This window comes from Schistocerca americana, unplaced genomic scaffold (assembly GCF_021461395.2).
Source record: "Schistocerca americana isolate TAMUIC-IGC-003095 unplaced genomic scaffold, iqSchAmer2.1 HiC_scaffold_57, whole genome shotgun sequence".
Classification (NCBI taxonomy): domain Eukaryota; kingdom Metazoa; phylum Arthropoda; class Insecta; order Orthoptera; family Acrididae; genus Schistocerca; species Schistocerca americana.
Window position 1 is genome coordinate 182888 of NW_025726313.1, and position 17655 is coordinate 200542.

Below are 17655 nucleotides of genomic sequence, written 5' to 3' on the forward strand. Positions count from 1 at the left end.
TCCGTGTCCAATGTCACCACAACCCGCTGCACTACACGCTGTCAGCACTGTCCGTGTCCGACGTCACCACAGAACACTGGACTCCACGCTGACAGCACCGTCCATGTCCGACGTCACCACAGCCTGCTGCACTCCACGCTGTGAGCACCATCCGCGTAAGACGTCACCACAGCACGCTGGACACCACGCTGTGAGCACCGTCAGTGTCCGACGTCACCACAGCCCCCTGCACTCCATGCTGTCAGCACCATTAAGGTCTGACGTCCCCACAGCCCGCTGCACTCCACGCTGTGAACACCGTCTGTGGAAGACGTCAGCACAGCCCATTGGACTCCGTGCTGTCAGGACCGTCCGCGTCCGACGTCAGCAGAGCCCGCTGGACATCGCGCTGTCACCACCATCCGCGTCCGAAATTACCACTGCCCGCTGCACACCACGCTGTCAGCACCGTCCGTCTCCTACGTCACCACAGCCTGCTGCACTCCTTGCTGTCAGCGCCGTCAGAGTCAGACATCACCACAGGCCGCTGCCCTCCACGCTGTCAGCACCGTCCGGGTCCGACGTCACCACAGAACGCTGGACTCCACGCTGTCAGCACCATCCGTGTCCGACGTCACCACAGCCTGCTCCACTCCTCGCTGTAAGCGCCGTCCGTGTCCAACGTCACCACAGCCCGCTGCACACCATGCTGTGAGCAACGTCTGCGGCTGACGTCACCACAGCCCGCTGCACTCCACGCTGTCAGCACCGTCTGCAACCGACGTCAATACAGCCCGCTGGACTCCACGCTGTCAGCACCGTCCGTGTCCAAAGTCACCACAGCCCGCTGCACTCCACGCTGTCAGCACCGTCCGTGTCCAACGTCACCACAGCCCCGTGGACTCAACTCTGTCAGCACCGTCCGTGTCCGACGTCACCACAGCTTGCTGCACCCAACACTTATAGCGCCGTCCGTGTCAGACGTCACCACAGCCCGCTGGACTCAACACTGCCAGCACCATCCACGTCCGACATCACCACAGCCCGCTGCACTCCACGCTCTGAGCACCATCCGCGTAAGACGTCACCACAGCCCGCTGGACTCCACGCCGTCAGCACCGTCCGTGCCCGACGTCACCACAGCCCCCTGCACACCACGCTGTCAGCACCGTCCAGGTCTGACGTCACCACAGCCCGCTGCACTCCAAGCTGTCAGCACCATTCGCGTCCAACTTCCCCACAGCCTGCTGGATTCCGCGCCGTCAGCACCATCCGTGTGCGACGTCACCACAGCCCGCTGCACTCTACGCTGTGAGCACCGTATGCGTCCGACGTCACCACAGACCGCTGCACTCCACGCTGTGAGCACCGTCCGCGTCCGACGTCACCACAACCCGCTGGACTCAACGCCGTCAGCACCGTCCGTGTCCGACGTCACCAAAGCCAGCGGGACACCACGCTTTCAGCAGCGTCCGCAACTGACGTCATCACAGCCAGTTGCACTCAAAGCTGTCAGCACCGTACGCGTCGGACGTCACCACAGCCCTCTGGGCACCACGCCGTCAGCAACGTCCGTCTCCGACGTCACCTGAGCCTGCTGCACTCCACGCTGTCAGCGACGTCCGTGTCCGACGTCACCGCAGCCCGCTGCATTCCACGCTGTGTACACCGTCCGCGTCCGACGTCACCACAGCTCGCTGTACTACACGCAGTCAGCACCGTCCGTGTCCAACGTCACCACAGCATGCTGTACTATGTGCTTTCAGTGCCGTCTGTGTCCGACGTCACCACAGCCCGCTGGACTCCACACTGTTAGCACCGTCTGCGTCCGACGTCACCAGAGCTCGCTGCACTCCACGCAGTCAGCGACGTCCGTGTCCAACGTCACCGCAGCCCGCTGCATTCCACGCTGTGTGCACCGTCCGCGTCCGACGTCACCACAGGTCGCTGTACTACACGCAGTCAGCACCGTCCGTGTCCGACGTCACCACAGCTTGCTGTACTATGTGCTTTCAGTGCCGTCTGCGTCTGACGACGCCACAGCCCGCTGGACTCCACACTGTTAGCACCGTCTGTGTCCGACGTCACCACAGCCCGCTGCACTCCACGCTGTCAGGACCGTCCATGTCCGACATCACCACAGCCCGCTCCACTCCACACTGTCAGCACCGTCCACGTCCGACGTCACCACAGCCCGCTGCATTTCACGCTGTCAGCACCGTCCGGGTCCGACGTCACCACAGCCCGCTATACACCACACTGTTAGCACCGGCCGTGTCCGACTTCACCACAGCCCGCTGGACTCCTCGCTGTCATCACCGTCCATGTCCGACATCACCACAGGCCGCTGCAGTCCACGTCCGACGTCACCACAGCCCGCTGCACTCCACGCTGTCAGCACCGTCAACAACCGACGTGAACACAGCCCGCTTGCTTCCACATTGTCAGCACCGTTTGCGTCCGACGTCATCACAATCTGATGCACTCCACGCTGTCAGCACCATCCGTGTCCGACGTCACCACAGCCTACTGCACTCAACGCTGTAAGTGCCGGCTGTGTCCGACGTCACCACAGCCCGCTGCACTCCTCGCTGTGAGCACCGTCCGCGTCGACGTCACCACAGCCCGCTGCACTCTACACCGTCAGCACCGTCCGCGACCGACGTCACCACAGCTCGCTGCACTCCACGCTGTCAGTGCTGTCTGTGTCCGACGTCACCACAGCCCGCTGCACACCACGCTGTGAGCACCGTCCGCGTCCGACGTCACCACAGCCCGCTGCACTCCACGCTGTCACCACCGTCAACGCCTGACGTCACCACAGCCTGCAGCACTCCACGGGGTGAGCACCGTCCGTGTACGACGTCACCACAGCCCGAAGCACCCCACGCTGTCAGCAACGTTCGCGTCCGACGTCACCACAGCCTGAAACAATCCACGATGTGTGCTCCGTCTGTGTCCGACGTCACCACAGCCCGCTGCACCCCACGCTGTAAGCACCGTCCACGTCCGACGTCACCATAGACCGCTGCACTCCACACTGTCATCACCGTCCGCGTCCGGCGTCACCACAGCCTGCAGCACTCCACGCTGTGAGCACTGTCAGTGTTCGACGTCATCACATCCCGCTGCACTCCATGCTGACAACACCGACTGATTCCGACGTCAACACAGCCCGCAGGACTCCATGCTGTGAGCACCGTCCGTGTCCGACGTCACCACAGCCCGCTGCACTCCACGCTGTTAGCAGCATGAGTGGCCGACGTCACCACTGCCCGCTGGACTCCACGCTGTCACCACCGTCCGCGTCCGACGTCCCCACAGCCCGCTGGACTCCACACTGTTAGCACCGTCCGTGTCCGACGTCACCACAGCTTGCTGTACTCCACGCTGTCAGTGCCGTCTGGGTCCGTCGTCACCACAGCCCGCTGCACTCCGCGCTGTTAGCACCACTTGCGTCCGACGTCACCACAGCCCGCTGGACTCCACACTGTCAGCACCGTCCGCGTCCGCCGTAACCACAGCCCGCTGCACTCCACGCTGTCAGGGCCGTACCTCTTTGACGTCACCAGAGCCTGCTGCAGTCCAAGCTGTGTGCACCGTCCGCGTCCGTCGACACCACAGCCCGCTGCACTCCACGCTGTCAGCACAGTCCGCGTCCGATGTCTCACAGCCCGTTGCACTCCACGCTGTCAGCATCGTGCATGTCCGACGTCAACACAGACCGCTGCAATCCACGCTGTCAGGACCGTCCGCGTCCGACGTCACCACAGCCAGCAGCACTACACGCTGTGAGCACCGTCAGTGTCCAACGTCACCACGGACCGCTGCACTGCACGCTGCCAGCGCCTTCCGTATCCGACGTCACCACAGCCCGCTGGACTCCAGGCAGTCAGCACCGTACAGGTCTCACATCACCACAGCCCGCTGCACTACTTGCTGTCAGCACCGTCTGCGTCCGACGTCACCACAGCCCGCTGGTCTCTACGCTGTCAGCACCGCCCGGGTCTGACTTCACTACAGCCCGCTGCACTCCACGCTGTCAGCACCGACAGCGTCCGACGTCACCACAGCCAGCTGCACTCCATGCTGCCAGCACCGTCCGCGTCCGACGTCACCACAGCGCGCCGCACTGCACGCTGTCAGCACCGTCTGTGTCCGACGTCACCGCAGCTTGCTGGACTCCACCGTGTCAGCGCCGTTTGTGTCCGACGTCATCACAGCCCGCTGCACTCCACGCTGTCAGCACCGTCCGCATCCGACGTCTTCACAGCCCTCAGGACCCCACACTGTCAGCACCGTCCGCGTCCGACGTCACCACAGCCAGCAGCACTCCACGCTGTGAGCACCGTCCGTGACCGACGTCACCACAGCCCACTGCACTCCACACTGTGTGCACCGTCCGCGTCCGACATCATAACAGCCCGCTGCACTCCACGCTGTCAGCACCGTACGGTTCTCACATCACCACAGCCCGCTGCACACCACGCTGTCAGCATCGCCTGCGTCCGACGTCACCACAGCCCGCTGGAATCCTCGCTGTCAGCACCGTCCGCGTCCGACGTCACCATAGCCGGCAGCACTCCACGCTGTGAGCACCGTCAGTGTCCGACTTCACCACAGCCCGCTGGATTCCACAATTTCAGCACCGTTAGCGTCCGACAGCACCACAGCCCGCTGCACTCGATGCTGTCAGCACCGTCCATGCCCGACGTCACCACAGCCCGCTGCACTCCACGCTGTCAGCACCGTCCGCGTCCGACGTCACCACAGCTCGCTGCACTCCACGCTGTCAGTGCTGTCTGTTCCGACGTCATCACAGCCCGCTACTCACCATGCTGTGAGCACCGTCCGCGTCCGACGTCACCACAGCCCGCTGCACTCCACGCTGTCACCACCGTCAACGCCGGACGTAACCACAGCCTGCAGCACCCCATGGGGTGAGCATCGTCCGTGTCCGACGTCACCACAGCCCGATGCACTCCACGCTGTCAGCAACGTTCGCATCCGACGTCACCACAGCCTGAAACACTCCACGATGTGTGCTCCGTCTGTGTCCGACGTCACCACAGCCCGATGCACTCCACGCTGTAAGCACCGTCCACGTCCGACGTCACCACAGACTGCTGCACTCCACGCTGTCAACACCGTCCGCGTCCGACGTCACCACAGCCTGCAGCACTCCACGCTGTGAGCACTGTCAGTGTTCGACGTCACCACATCCCGCTGCACTCCATGCTGTCAACACCGACCGATTCCGACGTCACCACAACCGGCAGGACTCCATGCTGTGAGCACCGTCCGTGTCCGACGTCACCACAGCCCGCTGCACTCCACGCTGTCTGCACCGTAAGGTTCTCACATCACCACAGCCCGCTGCACTCCACGCTGTCAGCACCGCCCGTGTCCGACGTCACCACAGCCCGCTGGACTCCACGCTCTCAGCACCGTCCGTGTCCGACGTCACCACAACCAGCTGCACTCCATGCTGCCAGCACCGTCCGCGTCCGACTTCACCACAGCCCGCTGCATTCCACGCTGTGAGCACCGCCCGCGACTGACGTCACCACAGCCCGCCACACTACACGCTGCCAGCACCGTCCGTGTCCGACGTCACCACAGCCCGCTGGACTCCATGCTGTCAGCACAGTCCGGGTCTGACATCACCACAGCCCGCTGCACTCCACGCAGTCAGCACCGTGCGCGTCCGACGTCACCAAAGCCCGCTGGGCTCCTCGCTGTCAGCACCGTCCATGTCCGACGTCACCACAGCACGCTGCACTCCATGCTGTCAGCACCATCTGCGTCCGACATCACCACAGCTTGCTTTACTACACACAGTCAGCACTGTCCTTGTCCGACGTCACCACAATCCACTGGAATCCACGCTTTCAGCACCGCCCTGGTCTAACATCACAACAGCCCGCTGAACTCCACGCTGTCAGCAGCATGAGTGGCCGACGTCACCACTGCCCGCTGGACTCCACACTGTCAGCACCGTCTGTGTCCGCCGTAACCGCAGCCCGCTGCACTCCACGCTGAAAGGGCCATAAATCTTTGACGTCACCAGAGCCCGCTGCAGTCCAAGCTGTGTGCACCGTCCGCGTCCGTCGAAACCACACACCCCGCTGCACTCCACGCTGTCAGCACCATCCGTGTCCGACGTCACCACAGCCAGCTGGACTCCACGCTATCAGCACAGTCCGTGTCGGACTTCACCACAGCCCGCTGCACTCCACGCTGCCAGCACCGTCCTCAAACGACGTAACCCCAGCCCGCTGGACTCCACCCTGTGAGCACCGTCCGTGTCCGACGCCACCACAGCCTGCTGCACTCCACCCTGTCATCACCGTCCGCTTCCGACGACAATACAGCCCCCTTGACTCCCCGCTGTCAGCACCGTCCGTGTCCGACGTCACCACAGCCCGCTGCAATCCACGCTGTCAGCACAGTCCGCGTCCGATGTCTCACAGCAAGTTGCACTCCACGCTGTCAGCATCGTCCACGTCCGACGTCAACACAGACCGCTGCACTCCACGCTGTCAGGACCGTCCGCGTCCGACGTCACCACAGCCAGCAGCACTCCACGCTGTGAGCATCGTCAGTGTCCAACGTCACCACAGCCCGCTGCACCCCATGCTGTCAGCACCGTCCGCTTCCGACGCCACCACAGTCCGCTGGACTCCAATCTGTCACCAACGTCCGCTTCCGACGTCTTCACAGCCCGCTGCACTCCACGCTGTGAGCACCGCCCGCGTCCGACGTCACCACAGCCCGCCGCACTACACGCTGTCAGCACCGTCCGTGTCCGACGTCACCGCAGCTTGCCGGACTCCACCCTGTCAGCGCCGTCTGTGACCGACGCCACCACAGCCCACTGCACTCCACACTGTGTGCACCGTCCGCGTCCGACATCATAGCAGCCCGCTGCACTCCATGCTCTCAGCACCGTACGGTTCTCACATCACCACAGCCCGCTGCACACCACGCTGTCAGCACCGCCTGCGTCCGACGTCACCACAGCCCGCTGCACTCCACGCCTCAGCACCGTCCTCGTCTGACGTCACCACTGAATGCAGCAGTCCACGCTGTGAGGATATTTCATGTCCGACGTCACCACACCCCGCTGCAGTCCATGCTGTCAGCACCGTCCCCGTCCGACATCACCACAGCCTGCAGCACTCCACGCTGTGAGCACCGTCCACGTCCGATGTCAACACAGACCGCTGCACTCCACGCTGTCAAGACCGTCCGCGTCTGACGTCACCACAGCCAGCAGCACTCCACGCTGTGAGCACCGTCAGTGTCCAACGTCACCACAGCCTGCTGCACCCCACGCTGTCAGCACCGTCAGCTTCCGACGTCACCACAGCCCGCTGGACTCCAATCTGTCACCAACGTCCGCTTCCGACGTCAACACAGCCCACTGGACTCCACGCTGTCAGCTCCGTCCACATCCGACGTCACCACAGACCGCTGAACTCCACGCTGTCAGCGCCGTCCGTATCCGACGTCACCACAGCCCGTTGGACTCCAGGCTGTCAGCACCGTCCTCGTTTGACGTCACCACAATCCGCTGCACTTTACACTGTGAGCACCGTCCGCGTCCAACGTCACAACAGCCCGTCGGACTCCATGCTGTGAGCAACATCCGTGTCCCATGTCACCACAGCCCGCTGCACTACACGCTGTCAGCACCGTCTGCGTCCGACGTCACCAGACGCCGCTGGACTCTACGCTGTCAGCACCGCCCGGGTCTGACTTCACCACAGCCCGCTGCACTCCACGCAGTGAGCACCGCCCGCGTCCGACGTCACCACAACCCGCTGGACTCCACGCTGTCAGCACCGTCCGTGTCCGACGTCACCGCAGCTTGCTGGACTCCACCCAGTCAGCGCCGTCGGTGTCCGACGTCACCACAGCCCGCCGCACTCCACGCTGTCAGCACCGCCCGCGTCCGACGTCTTCACAGACCACAGGACTCCACACTGTCAGCACCGTTTGCGTCCGACGTCACCACAGCCAGCCGCACTCCATGCTGCAATCACCGTCCGCGTACGAAGTCACCACAGCCCGCTGCACTCCACGCTGTGAGCGCCGTCGGTGACAGACGTCACCACAGTGCGCTGCTCTCCACGCTGTGTGCACCGTCCACGTCCGACGTGACCACAGCCTGCTGGACTCCACTCTGTCAGCTCCGTCCGTGTCCGACGTCACCGCAGCTTGCTGGACACCACCCTGTCAGTGCCGCCTGTGTCCGACGTCACCACAGCCTGCTGCACTCCACGGTGGCAGCGTCGTCCGTGTCCGTCGTCACCACAGCCCGTTGGACTCCACGCTGTCTGCACCGTCCGCGTCCGGCGTCACCACAGCACGCTGCACTCCACGCTGTGAGCACCGTCCACGTCCGACGTCACCACTGCCCGCTGGACTCCACGATGTCAGCACCGTCCGCGTCCGACGTCACCACAGCCCACTGGACTCCACACTGTCAGCACTGTCCCCGTCCGACGTTACCTCAGCACGCTGCACTTCGCGCTGTCAGCGCCGTCCGTGGCAGACGTCACCACAGCCCGCTGCACCCCATGCTGTGTGCACTGTTTGCGTCCGGCGCCACCACAGCCCGCTGCACTCTACGCTGTGTGCACCGTCCGCGTCCGACGACACCACAGCCCGCTGCACACAACGCTGTCAGCACCATCCGCGTCCGACGTCACCGCAGCCCGCTGGACTCCACGCTGTCAGCCCCGTCCGTGTCCGACGTCACTACAGCTTGCTGTACTCCACGCTGTCAGTGCCGTCTGTGTCCGACGTCACCACAGCCCGCTGCACTCCACGGTGTTAGCACTGTCCACGTCCGACGGCACCACAGCCCGCTGTCCTCCACACTGTCAGCACCGTCCGTGTCCCACGTCACCACAGCCCACTGGACTCCACAATGTCAGCACCGTCCGCGTCCGACGTCACCTCAGCCCGCTGCACACCGCGTTGTCAGCGCCGTCCGTGACCAACGTCACCACAGCCCGCTGCACTCCATGCTGAGTGCACCGTCCGCGTCCGACCACACCACAGCCCGCTGCACACAACGCTGTCAGCACCATCCGCGTTCGACGTCACCGCAGCCCGCTGCACTCCACGCTGTCATCACCGACCGCGTCCGACACACCACCGCCCACTGAACTCCACACTGTCAGCACCGTCCGCGTCCGAAGTCAGCACATGCCGCTGCACTCCATGCTGTGAGCACCGTCCTAGTCCGACGTCACCACAGCCCGCTGGACTCCTTTCTGCCAGCACCGTCCGTGTCCGACGTCACCACAGCCGGCTGCACTCCACCCTGTCAGTGCCGTCTGTGTCTGACATCACCACAGCTTTCTGCACTCCACGCTGCCAGCACCGTCCGCGTCCAACACACCACAGCCCACCGGACTCCACACTGTCAGCACCGTCCGCGTCCGACGTCAGCACATGCCGCTGCACTCCACTCTGTGAGCACCGTCCGCGTCCAACATCACCACAACCCGCTGGACTCCATGCTGTGAGCACCATCCGTGTCCAACATCACCACAGCCCGCTGCGCTCCACGCAGTCAGCACCGTCCGGGTCTGACATCACCACAGCCCGCTGGACTCCACGCTGTCAGCACCGTCCGCGTCCGACGTCACGACAGCCTGCTGGACTCAACGCTGTCAGCACCGTTCGTGTCCGACGTCACCAACGCCCACTGCAATCCACGCTGCCAGCGCCGTCCGTGTCCGACGTCACCACAGCCCGCTGCTCTTTACGCTGTGTGCACCGTCCGCGTCCGACGTCACAACAGCCCGCTGCACTCCACGCTGTCAGCACCGTCCGTTTCCGAAGTCACCACAGCCTGCTGGACTCCACGCTGTCAGCAGCGTCCGTGTCCGACGTCACCACAGCCCGCTGCACCCCACGCTGTCAGCACCGTCCGCTTCCGACGTCACCACAGCCCGCTGGACTCCAATCTGTCACCAACGTCCGCTTCCGACGTCAACACAGCCCACTGGACTCCACGCTGTCAGCACCGTCCACGTCCGACGTCACCACAGACCGCTGCACTCCACGGTGTCAGCGCCGTCCGTATCCGACGTCACCACAGCCCGCTGGACTCCAGGCTGTCAGCACCGTCCTCGTTTGATGTCACCACAGCCCGCTGCACTCCACGCTGTGAGCACCGTCCGCGTCCATCGCCACAACAGCCCGTTGGACTCCATGCTGTGAGCACCATCCGTGTCCGATGTCACCACAGCCCGCTGCACTCCACGCTGTCAGCGTCGTACAGGTCTCACATCACCACAGCCCGCTGCACTACACGCTGTCAGCACCGTCTACGTCCGACGTCACCACAGCCCGCTGAAATCTACGCTGTCAGCACCGCCCGGGTCTGACTTCACCACAGCCCGCTGCACACCACGCTGTCAGCACCGTCCGCGTCCGACGTCACCACAGCCCGCTGGGCACCACGCTGTCAGCACCGTCCGCGTCCGATGTCTTCACAGCCCACAGGACTCCACACTGTCAGCACCGTCCGCGTCCGACGTCACCACAGCCAGCTGCACTCCATGCTGCCATCACCGTCCGGGTCCAACTTCACCACAGCCGGCTGCACTCCACGCTGTGAGCACCGCCCGCGTCCGACGTCACCACAGCCCGCCGCACTACACGCTGTCAGCACCGTCCGTGTCCGACGCCACCACAGCCCGCTGCACTCCACGCTGTCAGCACCATCCATGTCCGACGTCACCACAGCCCGCTACACTCCACGCTGTCAGTGCCGGCTGTGTCCGGCGTCACCCCCACCCGCTGCAATCCTCGCTGTGAGCACCGTCCGCGTATGACGTAACCACTGCCTGCAGCAGTCCACACTGTGAACATCGTCCATGTCCGACGTCACCACAGCCCGCTGCACTCCACGCTGTCAGCACCGCCCCGTCGACATCACCACAGCCTGCAGCACTCCACACTGTGAGAACCGTGCGTGTCCGACGTCACCACAGCCCGCTGCACCCCACTCTGTCATCACCGTCCGCCTCCCACGTCACCACAGCCCCCTGGACTCCACGCCGTCAGCACCGTCCGTGTCCGACGTCACCACAGCCCGCTGCAATCCACGCTGTCAGCACAGTCCGTGTCCGATTTCACCACAGCCCGCTGGACTCCATGCTGTCAGCACCGTCCGAGTCCGAAGGCACCGCAGCTTGCTGGACTCCACCCTGTCAGTGCCGCCTGTGTCCGACGTCACCACAGCCCGTGCACTCCACGCTGTCAGCACAGTCCGCATCCGACACCTTCACAGCCCACAGGACTCCACACTGTCAGCACCGCCCTCGTCCGACGTTACCACAGCCCGCTGTACTCCACACTGTGAGCGCCATCGGTGACCGATGTCACCACAGCGCGCTTCTCTCCACGCTGTGTGCACCGTCAACGTCCGACGTCACCACAGCCCGCTGGACTCCACTCTGTCAGCTCCGTCCGTGTCTGACGTCACCACAGCCTGCTGCACTCCACGGTGTCAGCGTCTTCCGTGTCCGTAGTCACCACAGCCCGTTGGACTCCACGCTGTCAGCACTGTCCGCGTCCGACGTCACAACAGCACGCTGCACTCCACGCTGTGAGCACCGTCCGCGTCCGACGTCACCACTGCCCGCTGGACTCCACGCTGTCAGCACCGACCGTGTCCGACGTCTCCACAGCTTGCTGTACTCCACCGTATCAGTGCCGTCTGTGTCCGACGTCACCACAGCCCGCTGTGCTCCACGCAGTCAGCACCGTCCGGGTCTAACATCACCACAGCCCGCTGGGCTCCACGCTGTCAGCACCGTCCGCGTCCGACGTCACGACAGCCTGCTGGACTCGCCGCTGTCAGCACCGCTCGTGTCCGACGTCACCACAGCCCGCTGCTCTTTACGATGTGTGCACCGTCCGCGTCCGACGTCACCACAGCCCGCTGCATTCCACGCTGTCAGCACCGTCCATGTCCGAAGTCACCACAGCCTGCTGGACTCCACGCTGTCAGCAGCGTCCGTGTCCGACGTCACCACAGCCCGCTGCACCCCACGATGTCAGCACCTTCTGCGATAGACGTCACCACAGCCCGCTGGACTCCACACTGTCGGCACAGCCCGCGTCCAACGTCACCACAGCCCGCTGCACTCCACGCTGCCAGCTTCGTCCGTGTCCGACGTCACCACAGCCTGCTGAACTCCACGCTTTCAGTGCTGTCTGTGTCCGACGTCACTACAGCCCACTGCACTCCACGCTGTCAGCGCCGTCCGTGTCCGTCGTCACCACAGCCCGCTGCTCTCCACGCTGTGTGCACCGTCCGCGTCCGACGTCACCACAGCCCGCAGCACTCCACGCTGTCAGCACAGTCCGTGTCCGACGTCACCACAGCCTGCTGGACTCCTCGCTGTCAGCACAATCCGGGTCTGACATCACCACAGCCCGCAGCACTCCACGCTGTCAGCAGCTTGAGCGTCCGACGTCACCAAATCCCGCTGGACTCCACGCTGTCAGCACCGTTTATGTCCGACATCACAACAGCCCGCTGCACTCCACGCTGTCAGCACCGTCCACGTCCGACGTCACCACAGCCCACTGCACTCCACGCTGTGAGCACCGCCCGCGTCCGACGTCGCCACAGACTGGTGCACTCCACGCTGTCAGCACCGTCCGTGTCTGACATCACCACAGCCGGCTCGATTCCACGCTGTCAGCACCGTCCGTGTCCAACGTCACCACTGAATGCAGCAGTCCACGCTGTGAGCATCGTTCATGTCCGACGTAACCACACCCCGCTGCACTCCATGCTGTCAGCACCGACCCCGTCCGACATCACCACAGCCTGCAGCACTCCACGCTGTGAGCACCGTCCGTGTCTGACGTCACCACAGCCCGCTGCACTCCACTCTGTCATCACCGTCCGCTTCCGACGTCACCACAGCCGCCTGGACTCCACGCTGTCAGCACCGTCCGTGTACGGCGTCACCACAGCCCGCTGCACTCCACGCTGTCAGCACCGTCCGCGTCCGACGTCTTCACAGCCCTCAGGACTCCACACTGTCAGCACCGTCCGCGTCCGACGTCACCACAGCCAGCAGCATTCCACGCTGTGAGCACCGTCCGTGACCGACGTCACCACAGCCTACTGCACTCCACACTGTGTGCACCGTCCGCGTCCGACATCATAACAGCCCGCTGCACTCCACGCTGTCAGCACCGTACGGTTCTCACATCACCACAGCCCGCTGCACACCACGCTGTCAGCACCGCCTGCGTCCGACGTCACCACAGCCCGCTGGACTCCAATCTGTCACCAACGTCCGCTTCCGACGTCAACACAGCCCACTGGACTCCACGCTGCCAGCACCGTCCACGTCCGACGTCACCACAGACCGCTGCACTCTACGTTGTCAGCGCCTTCCGTATCCGACGTCACCACAGCCCGCTGGACTCCAGGCTGTCAGCACCGTCCTCGTTTGACGTCACCACAGCCCGCTGGTCTCTACGCTGTCAGCACCGCCCGGGTCTGACTGCACTACAGCCCACTGCACTCCACACGGTGTGCACCGTCCGTGTCTGACGTCACCACAGCCCGCTGCACTCCACTCTGTCAGCACCATCCGTTTCCGACGTCACCACAGCCGCCTGGACTCCACGCTGTCAGGACCGTCCGTGTCCGATGTCACCACAGCCCGCTGCAATCCACGCTGTCAGCACGGTCCGCGTCCGATGTCACCACAGCCCGTTGCACTCCACGCTGTCAGTACCGTCCACGTCCGACGTCAACACAGCCCACTGGACTCCACGCTGTCAGCACCGTCCACGTCCGACGTCACCACAGACCGCTGCACTCCACGCTGTCAGTGCCGTCCGTATCCGACGTCACCACAGCCCGCTGGACTCCTGGCTGTCTGCACCGTCCTCGTTTGACGTCACCACAGCGCGCTGCACTCCACGCTGTGAGCACCGTCCTCGTCCAACGTCACAACAGCCCGTTGGACTCCATGCTGTGAGCAACATCCGTGTCCGATGCCACCACAGCCCGCTGCACCACACGCTGTCAGCACCGTCTGCGTCCGACGTCACCACACGCCGCTGGACTCTACGCTGTCAGCACGCCCGGGTCTGACTTCACCACAGTCCGCTGCACTCCACACAGTGAGCACCGCCCGCGTCCGACGTCACCACAGCCCGCTGGACTCCACGCTGTCAGCACCGTCCGTGTCCGACGTCACCGCAGCTTGCTGGACTCCACCCTGTCAGCAACGTCGGTGTCCGACGTCACCACAGCCCGCCGCACTCCACGCTGTGAGCACCGTCCGCGTCCGACGTCTTCACAGACCACAGGACTCCACACTGTCAGCACCGTCCGCGTCCGACGTCACCACAGCCAGCTGCACTCCATGCTGCCATCACCGTCCGCGTCCGACATCACCACAGCCCGCTGCATTCCACGCTGTGAGCACCGTCGGTGACAGACGTCACCTCAGCGCGCTGCTCTCCACGCTGTGTGCACCGTCCACGTCCGACGTCACCACAGCCCGCTGGACTCCACTCTGTCAGCTCCGTCCGTGTCCGACGTCACCGCAGCTTGCTAGACTCCACCCTCTCAGTGCCGCCTGTGTCCGACGTCACCACAGCCTGCTGCACTCCACGGTGGCAGCGTCGTCCGTGTCCGTCGTCACCACAGCCCGTTGGACTCCACGCTGTCTGCACCGTCCGCGTCCGGCGTCACCACAGAACGCTGCACTCCACGCTGTGAGCACCGTCCGCGTCCGACGTCACCACTGCCCGCTGGACTCCACGCTGTCAGCACCGTCCGTGTCCGACGTCACCGCAGCTTGCTGGACTCCACCCAGTCAGTGCCGCCTGTGTCCGACGTCACCACAGCCCGCTGCACTCCACGCTGTCAGCACCGACCGTGTCCGACGTCTCCAGAGCTTTCTGTACTCCACCCTGTCAGTGCCGTCTGCGTCCGACGTTACCACAGACCGCTGCATTCCACGCTGTCAGCACCGTCCGCGTCCGACGTCACCACAGCCCACCGGACTCCACACTGTCAGCACCATCCGCGTCCGACGTCAGCACATGCCGCTGCACTCAACTCTGTGAGCACCGTCCGCGTCCAACATCACCACAGCCCGCTGGACTCCATGCTGTGAGCACCATCCGTGTCCAACATCACCACAGCCCGCTGCGCTCCACGCAGTCAGCACTTTCCGGGTCTGACATCACCACAGCCCGCTGGACTCCACGCTGTCAGCACCGTCCGCGTCCGACGTCACGACAGCCTGCTGGACTCGACACTGTCAGCACCGTTCGTTTCCGACGTCACCACAGCCCACTGGACTTTATACTGTCAGCACTGTCCGCGTCCACCGTCACCAAAGCCCACTGCACTCCACGCTGTCAGCGCCGTCCGTGTCCGACGTCACCACAGCCCGCTGCTCTTTACGCTGTGTGCACCGTCCGCGTCCGACGTCACCACAGCCCGCTTCACTCCACGCTGTCAGCACCGTCCATGTCCGAAGTCACCACAGCCTGCTGGACTCCACGCTGTCAGCAGCGTCCGTGTCCGACGTCACCACAGCCCGCTGCACTCCACGCTGTCAGCGCCGTCCGTATCCGACGTCACCACAGCCCGCTGCTCTTTACGCTGTGTGCACCGTCCGCGTCCGACGTCACCACAGCCCGCTGGACTCCAATCTGTCACCAACGTCCGCATCCGACGTCAACACAGCCCACTGGACTCCACGCTGTCAGCACCGTCCACGTCCGACGTCACCACAGACCGCTGCACTCCACGCTGTCAGCGCCGTCCGTATCCGACGTCACCACAGCCCGCTGGACTCCACGCTGTCAGCACCGTCCGTGTCCGACGTCACCACAGCCCACTGGACTCCACCCCGTCAGCACCGTCGGCGTCCGACGTCACCACAGCTCGCTGGACACCACGCTGTCAGCACCGTCGGCGTCCGATGTCTTCACAGCCCACAGGACTCCACACTGTCAGCACCGTCCGCGTCCGACGTCACCACAGCCAGCTGCACTCCATGCTGCCATCACCGTCCGCGTCCAACTTCACCACAGCACGCTGCACTCCACGCTGTGAGCATCGCCCGCGTCCGACGTCACCACAGCCCGCCGCACTACACGCTGTCAGCACCGTCCGTGTCCGACGCCACCACAGCACGGTGCACTCCACGCTGTCAGCACCATCCGTGTCCGACGTCACCACAGCCTGCTACGCTCCACGCTGTCAGTGCCGGCTGTGTCCGGCGTCATCCCCGCCCGCTGCAATCCTCGCTGTGAGCACCGTCCGCGTCTGACGTCACCACAGCCCGCTGCACTCCACGCCGTCAGCACCGTCCGCGTATGACGTCACCACTGCCTGCAGCAGTCCACACTTTGTAGCATCGTCCATGTCCGACGTCACCACAGCCCGCTGCACTCCACACTGTCAGCACTGTCCGCGTCCGACGTCTTCACAGCCCACAGGACTCCACACTGTCAGCACCGCCCTCGTCCGACGTCACCACTGCCCGCTGGACTCCACGCTGTCAGCACCGACCGTGTCCGACGTCTCCACAGCTTTCTGTACTCCACTCTATCAGTGCCGTCTGTGTCCGACGTCACCACAGCCCGCTGTGCTCCACGCAGTCAGCACCGTCCGGGTCTGACATCACCACAGCCCGCTGGACTCCACGCTGTCAGCAAGCGTCCGCGTCTGACGTCACGACAGCCTGCTGGACTCGACGCTGTCAGCACCGTTCGTGTCCGACGTCACCACAGCCCGCAGCTCTTTACGATGTGTGCACCGTTCGCGTCCGACGTCACCACAGCCCGCTGCATTCCACGCTGTCAGCACCGTCTGTGTCCGAAGTCACCACAGCCTGCTGGACTCCACGCTGTCAGCAGCGTCCGTGTCCGACGTCACCACAGCCCGCTGCACCCCATGATGTCAGCACCGTCTGCGATAGACGTCACCACAGCCCGCTGGACTCCACACTGTCGGCACCGCATGCGTCCAACGTCACCACAGCCTGCTGCACTCCACGCTTTCAGTGCCGTCTGTGTCCGACGTAACTACAGCCCACTGCACTCCACGCTGTCAGCGCCGTCCGTGTCCGACGTCACCACAGCCCGCTGCTCTCCACGCTGTGTGCACCGTCCGCGTCCGACGTCACCACAGCCCGCAGCACTCCACTTTGTCAGCACAGTCCGTGTCCGACGTAACCGCAGCCTGCTGGACTCCTCGCTGTAAGCACAATCCGGGTCTGACATCACCACAGCCCGCTGCACTCCACGCAGTCAGCACCGTGCGCGTCCGACGTCACCAAATCCCGCTGGACTCCACGCTGTCAGCACCGTCCATGTCCGACGTCACCACAGCACGCTGCACTCCACGCTGTCAGCACCGTCCACGTCCGTCGTCACCACAGCCCACTGCACTCCACGCTGTGAGCACCGCCCGCGTCCGACGTCGCCACAGCCTGGTGCACTCCACGCTGTCAGCACCGTCCGTGTCTGACGTCACCACAGCCGGCTCGATTCCACGCTGTCAGCACCGTCCGTGTCCGACGTCACCACTGATGCAGCAGTCCACGCTGTGAGCATCGTTCATGTCCGACGTCACCACACCCCGCTGCA

The 17655-nt window shown here is 64.5% G+C and overlaps 4 protein-coding genes across 4 annotated transcripts; all 4 read left to right on the plus strand.

Moving 5' to 3' along the window:
* The first annotated feature begins 235 nt into the window (after window positions 1-235).
* Window positions 236-3991, plus strand: LOC124586819 (proteoglycan 4-like). Its single transcript, XM_047131420.1, has 4 exons — window positions 236-640; window positions 723-1540; window positions 1623-2522; window positions 3304-3991. The coding sequence occupies exons 1-4, from the start codon at window positions 236-238 to the stop codon at window positions 3989-3991; spliced, it is 2811 nt and encodes a 936-aa protein (XP_046987376.1).
* Window positions 3992-5017: 1026 nt separating this feature from the next.
* On the plus strand, window positions 5018-6837 carry LOC124586820 (serine/arginine repetitive matrix protein 1-like). The gene is made up of 4 exons (XM_047131421.1): window positions 5018-5169; window positions 5352-5519; window positions 5652-5932; window positions 6050-6837. The coding sequence occupies exons 1-4, from the start codon at window positions 5018-5020 to the stop codon at window positions 6835-6837; spliced, it is 1389 nt and encodes a 462-aa protein (XP_046987377.1).
* A 2361-nt stretch (window positions 6838-9198) lies between these two features.
* LOC124586821 (mucin-5AC-like) lies at window positions 9199-13935 on the plus strand. Its single transcript, XM_047131422.1, has 8 exons — window positions 9199-9218; window positions 9274-9467; window positions 9550-10282; window positions 10400-10817; window positions 10900-12064; window positions 12220-13114; window positions 13197-13479; window positions 13597-13935. The coding sequence occupies exons 1-8, from the start codon at window positions 9199-9201 to the stop codon at window positions 13933-13935; spliced, it is 4047 nt and encodes a 1348-aa protein (XP_046987378.1).
* A 99-nt stretch (window positions 13936-14034) lies between these two features.
* Window positions 14035-17618, plus strand: LOC124586822. Its single transcript, XM_047131423.1, has 4 exons — window positions 14035-15113; window positions 15215-16313; window positions 16403-17215; window positions 17298-17618. The coding sequence occupies exons 1-4, from the start codon at window positions 14035-14037 to the stop codon at window positions 17616-17618; spliced, it is 3312 nt and encodes a 1103-aa protein (XP_046987379.1).
* Window positions 17619-17655: the final 37 nt, after the last annotated feature.

Coding starts and splice junctions, on each gene's coding strand:
- LOC124586819 (XM_047131420.1), top strand. CDS start 236: ATGCTGTCAGCACCATTAAGGTCTGACGTCCCCACAGCCCGCTGCACT. Junction 641..722: donor AGCCTGCTCCACTCCTCGCT/GTAAGCGCCGTC, acceptor ACGTCACCACAG/CCCGCTGCACTCCACGCTGT. Junction 1,541..1,622: donor AGCCCTCTGGGCACCACGCC/GTCAGCAACGTC, acceptor ACGTCACCGCAG/CCCGCTGCATTCCACGCTGT.
- LOC124586820 (XM_047131421.1), top strand. CDS start 5,018: ATGTGTGCTCCGTCTGTGTCCGACGTCACCACAGCCCGATGCACTCCA. Junction 5,170..5,351: donor AGCCTGCAGCACTCCACGCT/GTGAGCACTGTC, acceptor ACATCACCACAG/CCCGCTGCACTCCACGCTGT. Junction 5,933..6,049: donor CCACGCTGTCAGCAGCATGA/GTGGCCGACGTC, acceptor TGACGTCACCAG/AGCCCGCTGCAGTCCAAGCT.
- LOC124586821 (XM_047131422.1), top strand. CDS start 9,199: ATGCCGCTGCACTCCATGCT. Junction 12,065..12,219: donor AGCCCGCTGCACCCCACGAT/GTCAGCACCTTC, acceptor CCACGCTTTCAG/TGCTGTCTGTGTCCGACGTC. Junction 13,115..13,196: donor AGCCAGCAGCATTCCACGCT/GTGAGCACCGTC, acceptor ACATCATAACAG/CCCGCTGCACTCCACGCTGT.
- LOC124586822 (XM_047131423.1), top strand. CDS start 14,035: ATGCCACCACAGCCCGCTGCACCACACGCTGTCAGCACCGTCTGCGTC. Junction 16,314..16,402: donor CGCCCGCTGCAATCCTCGCT/GTGAGCACCGTC, acceptor CACTGCCTGCAG/CAGTCCACACTTTGTAGCAT. Junction 17,216..17,297: donor AGCCCGCAGCACTCCACTTT/GTCAGCACAGTC, acceptor ACATCACCACAG/CCCGCTGCACTCCACGCAGT.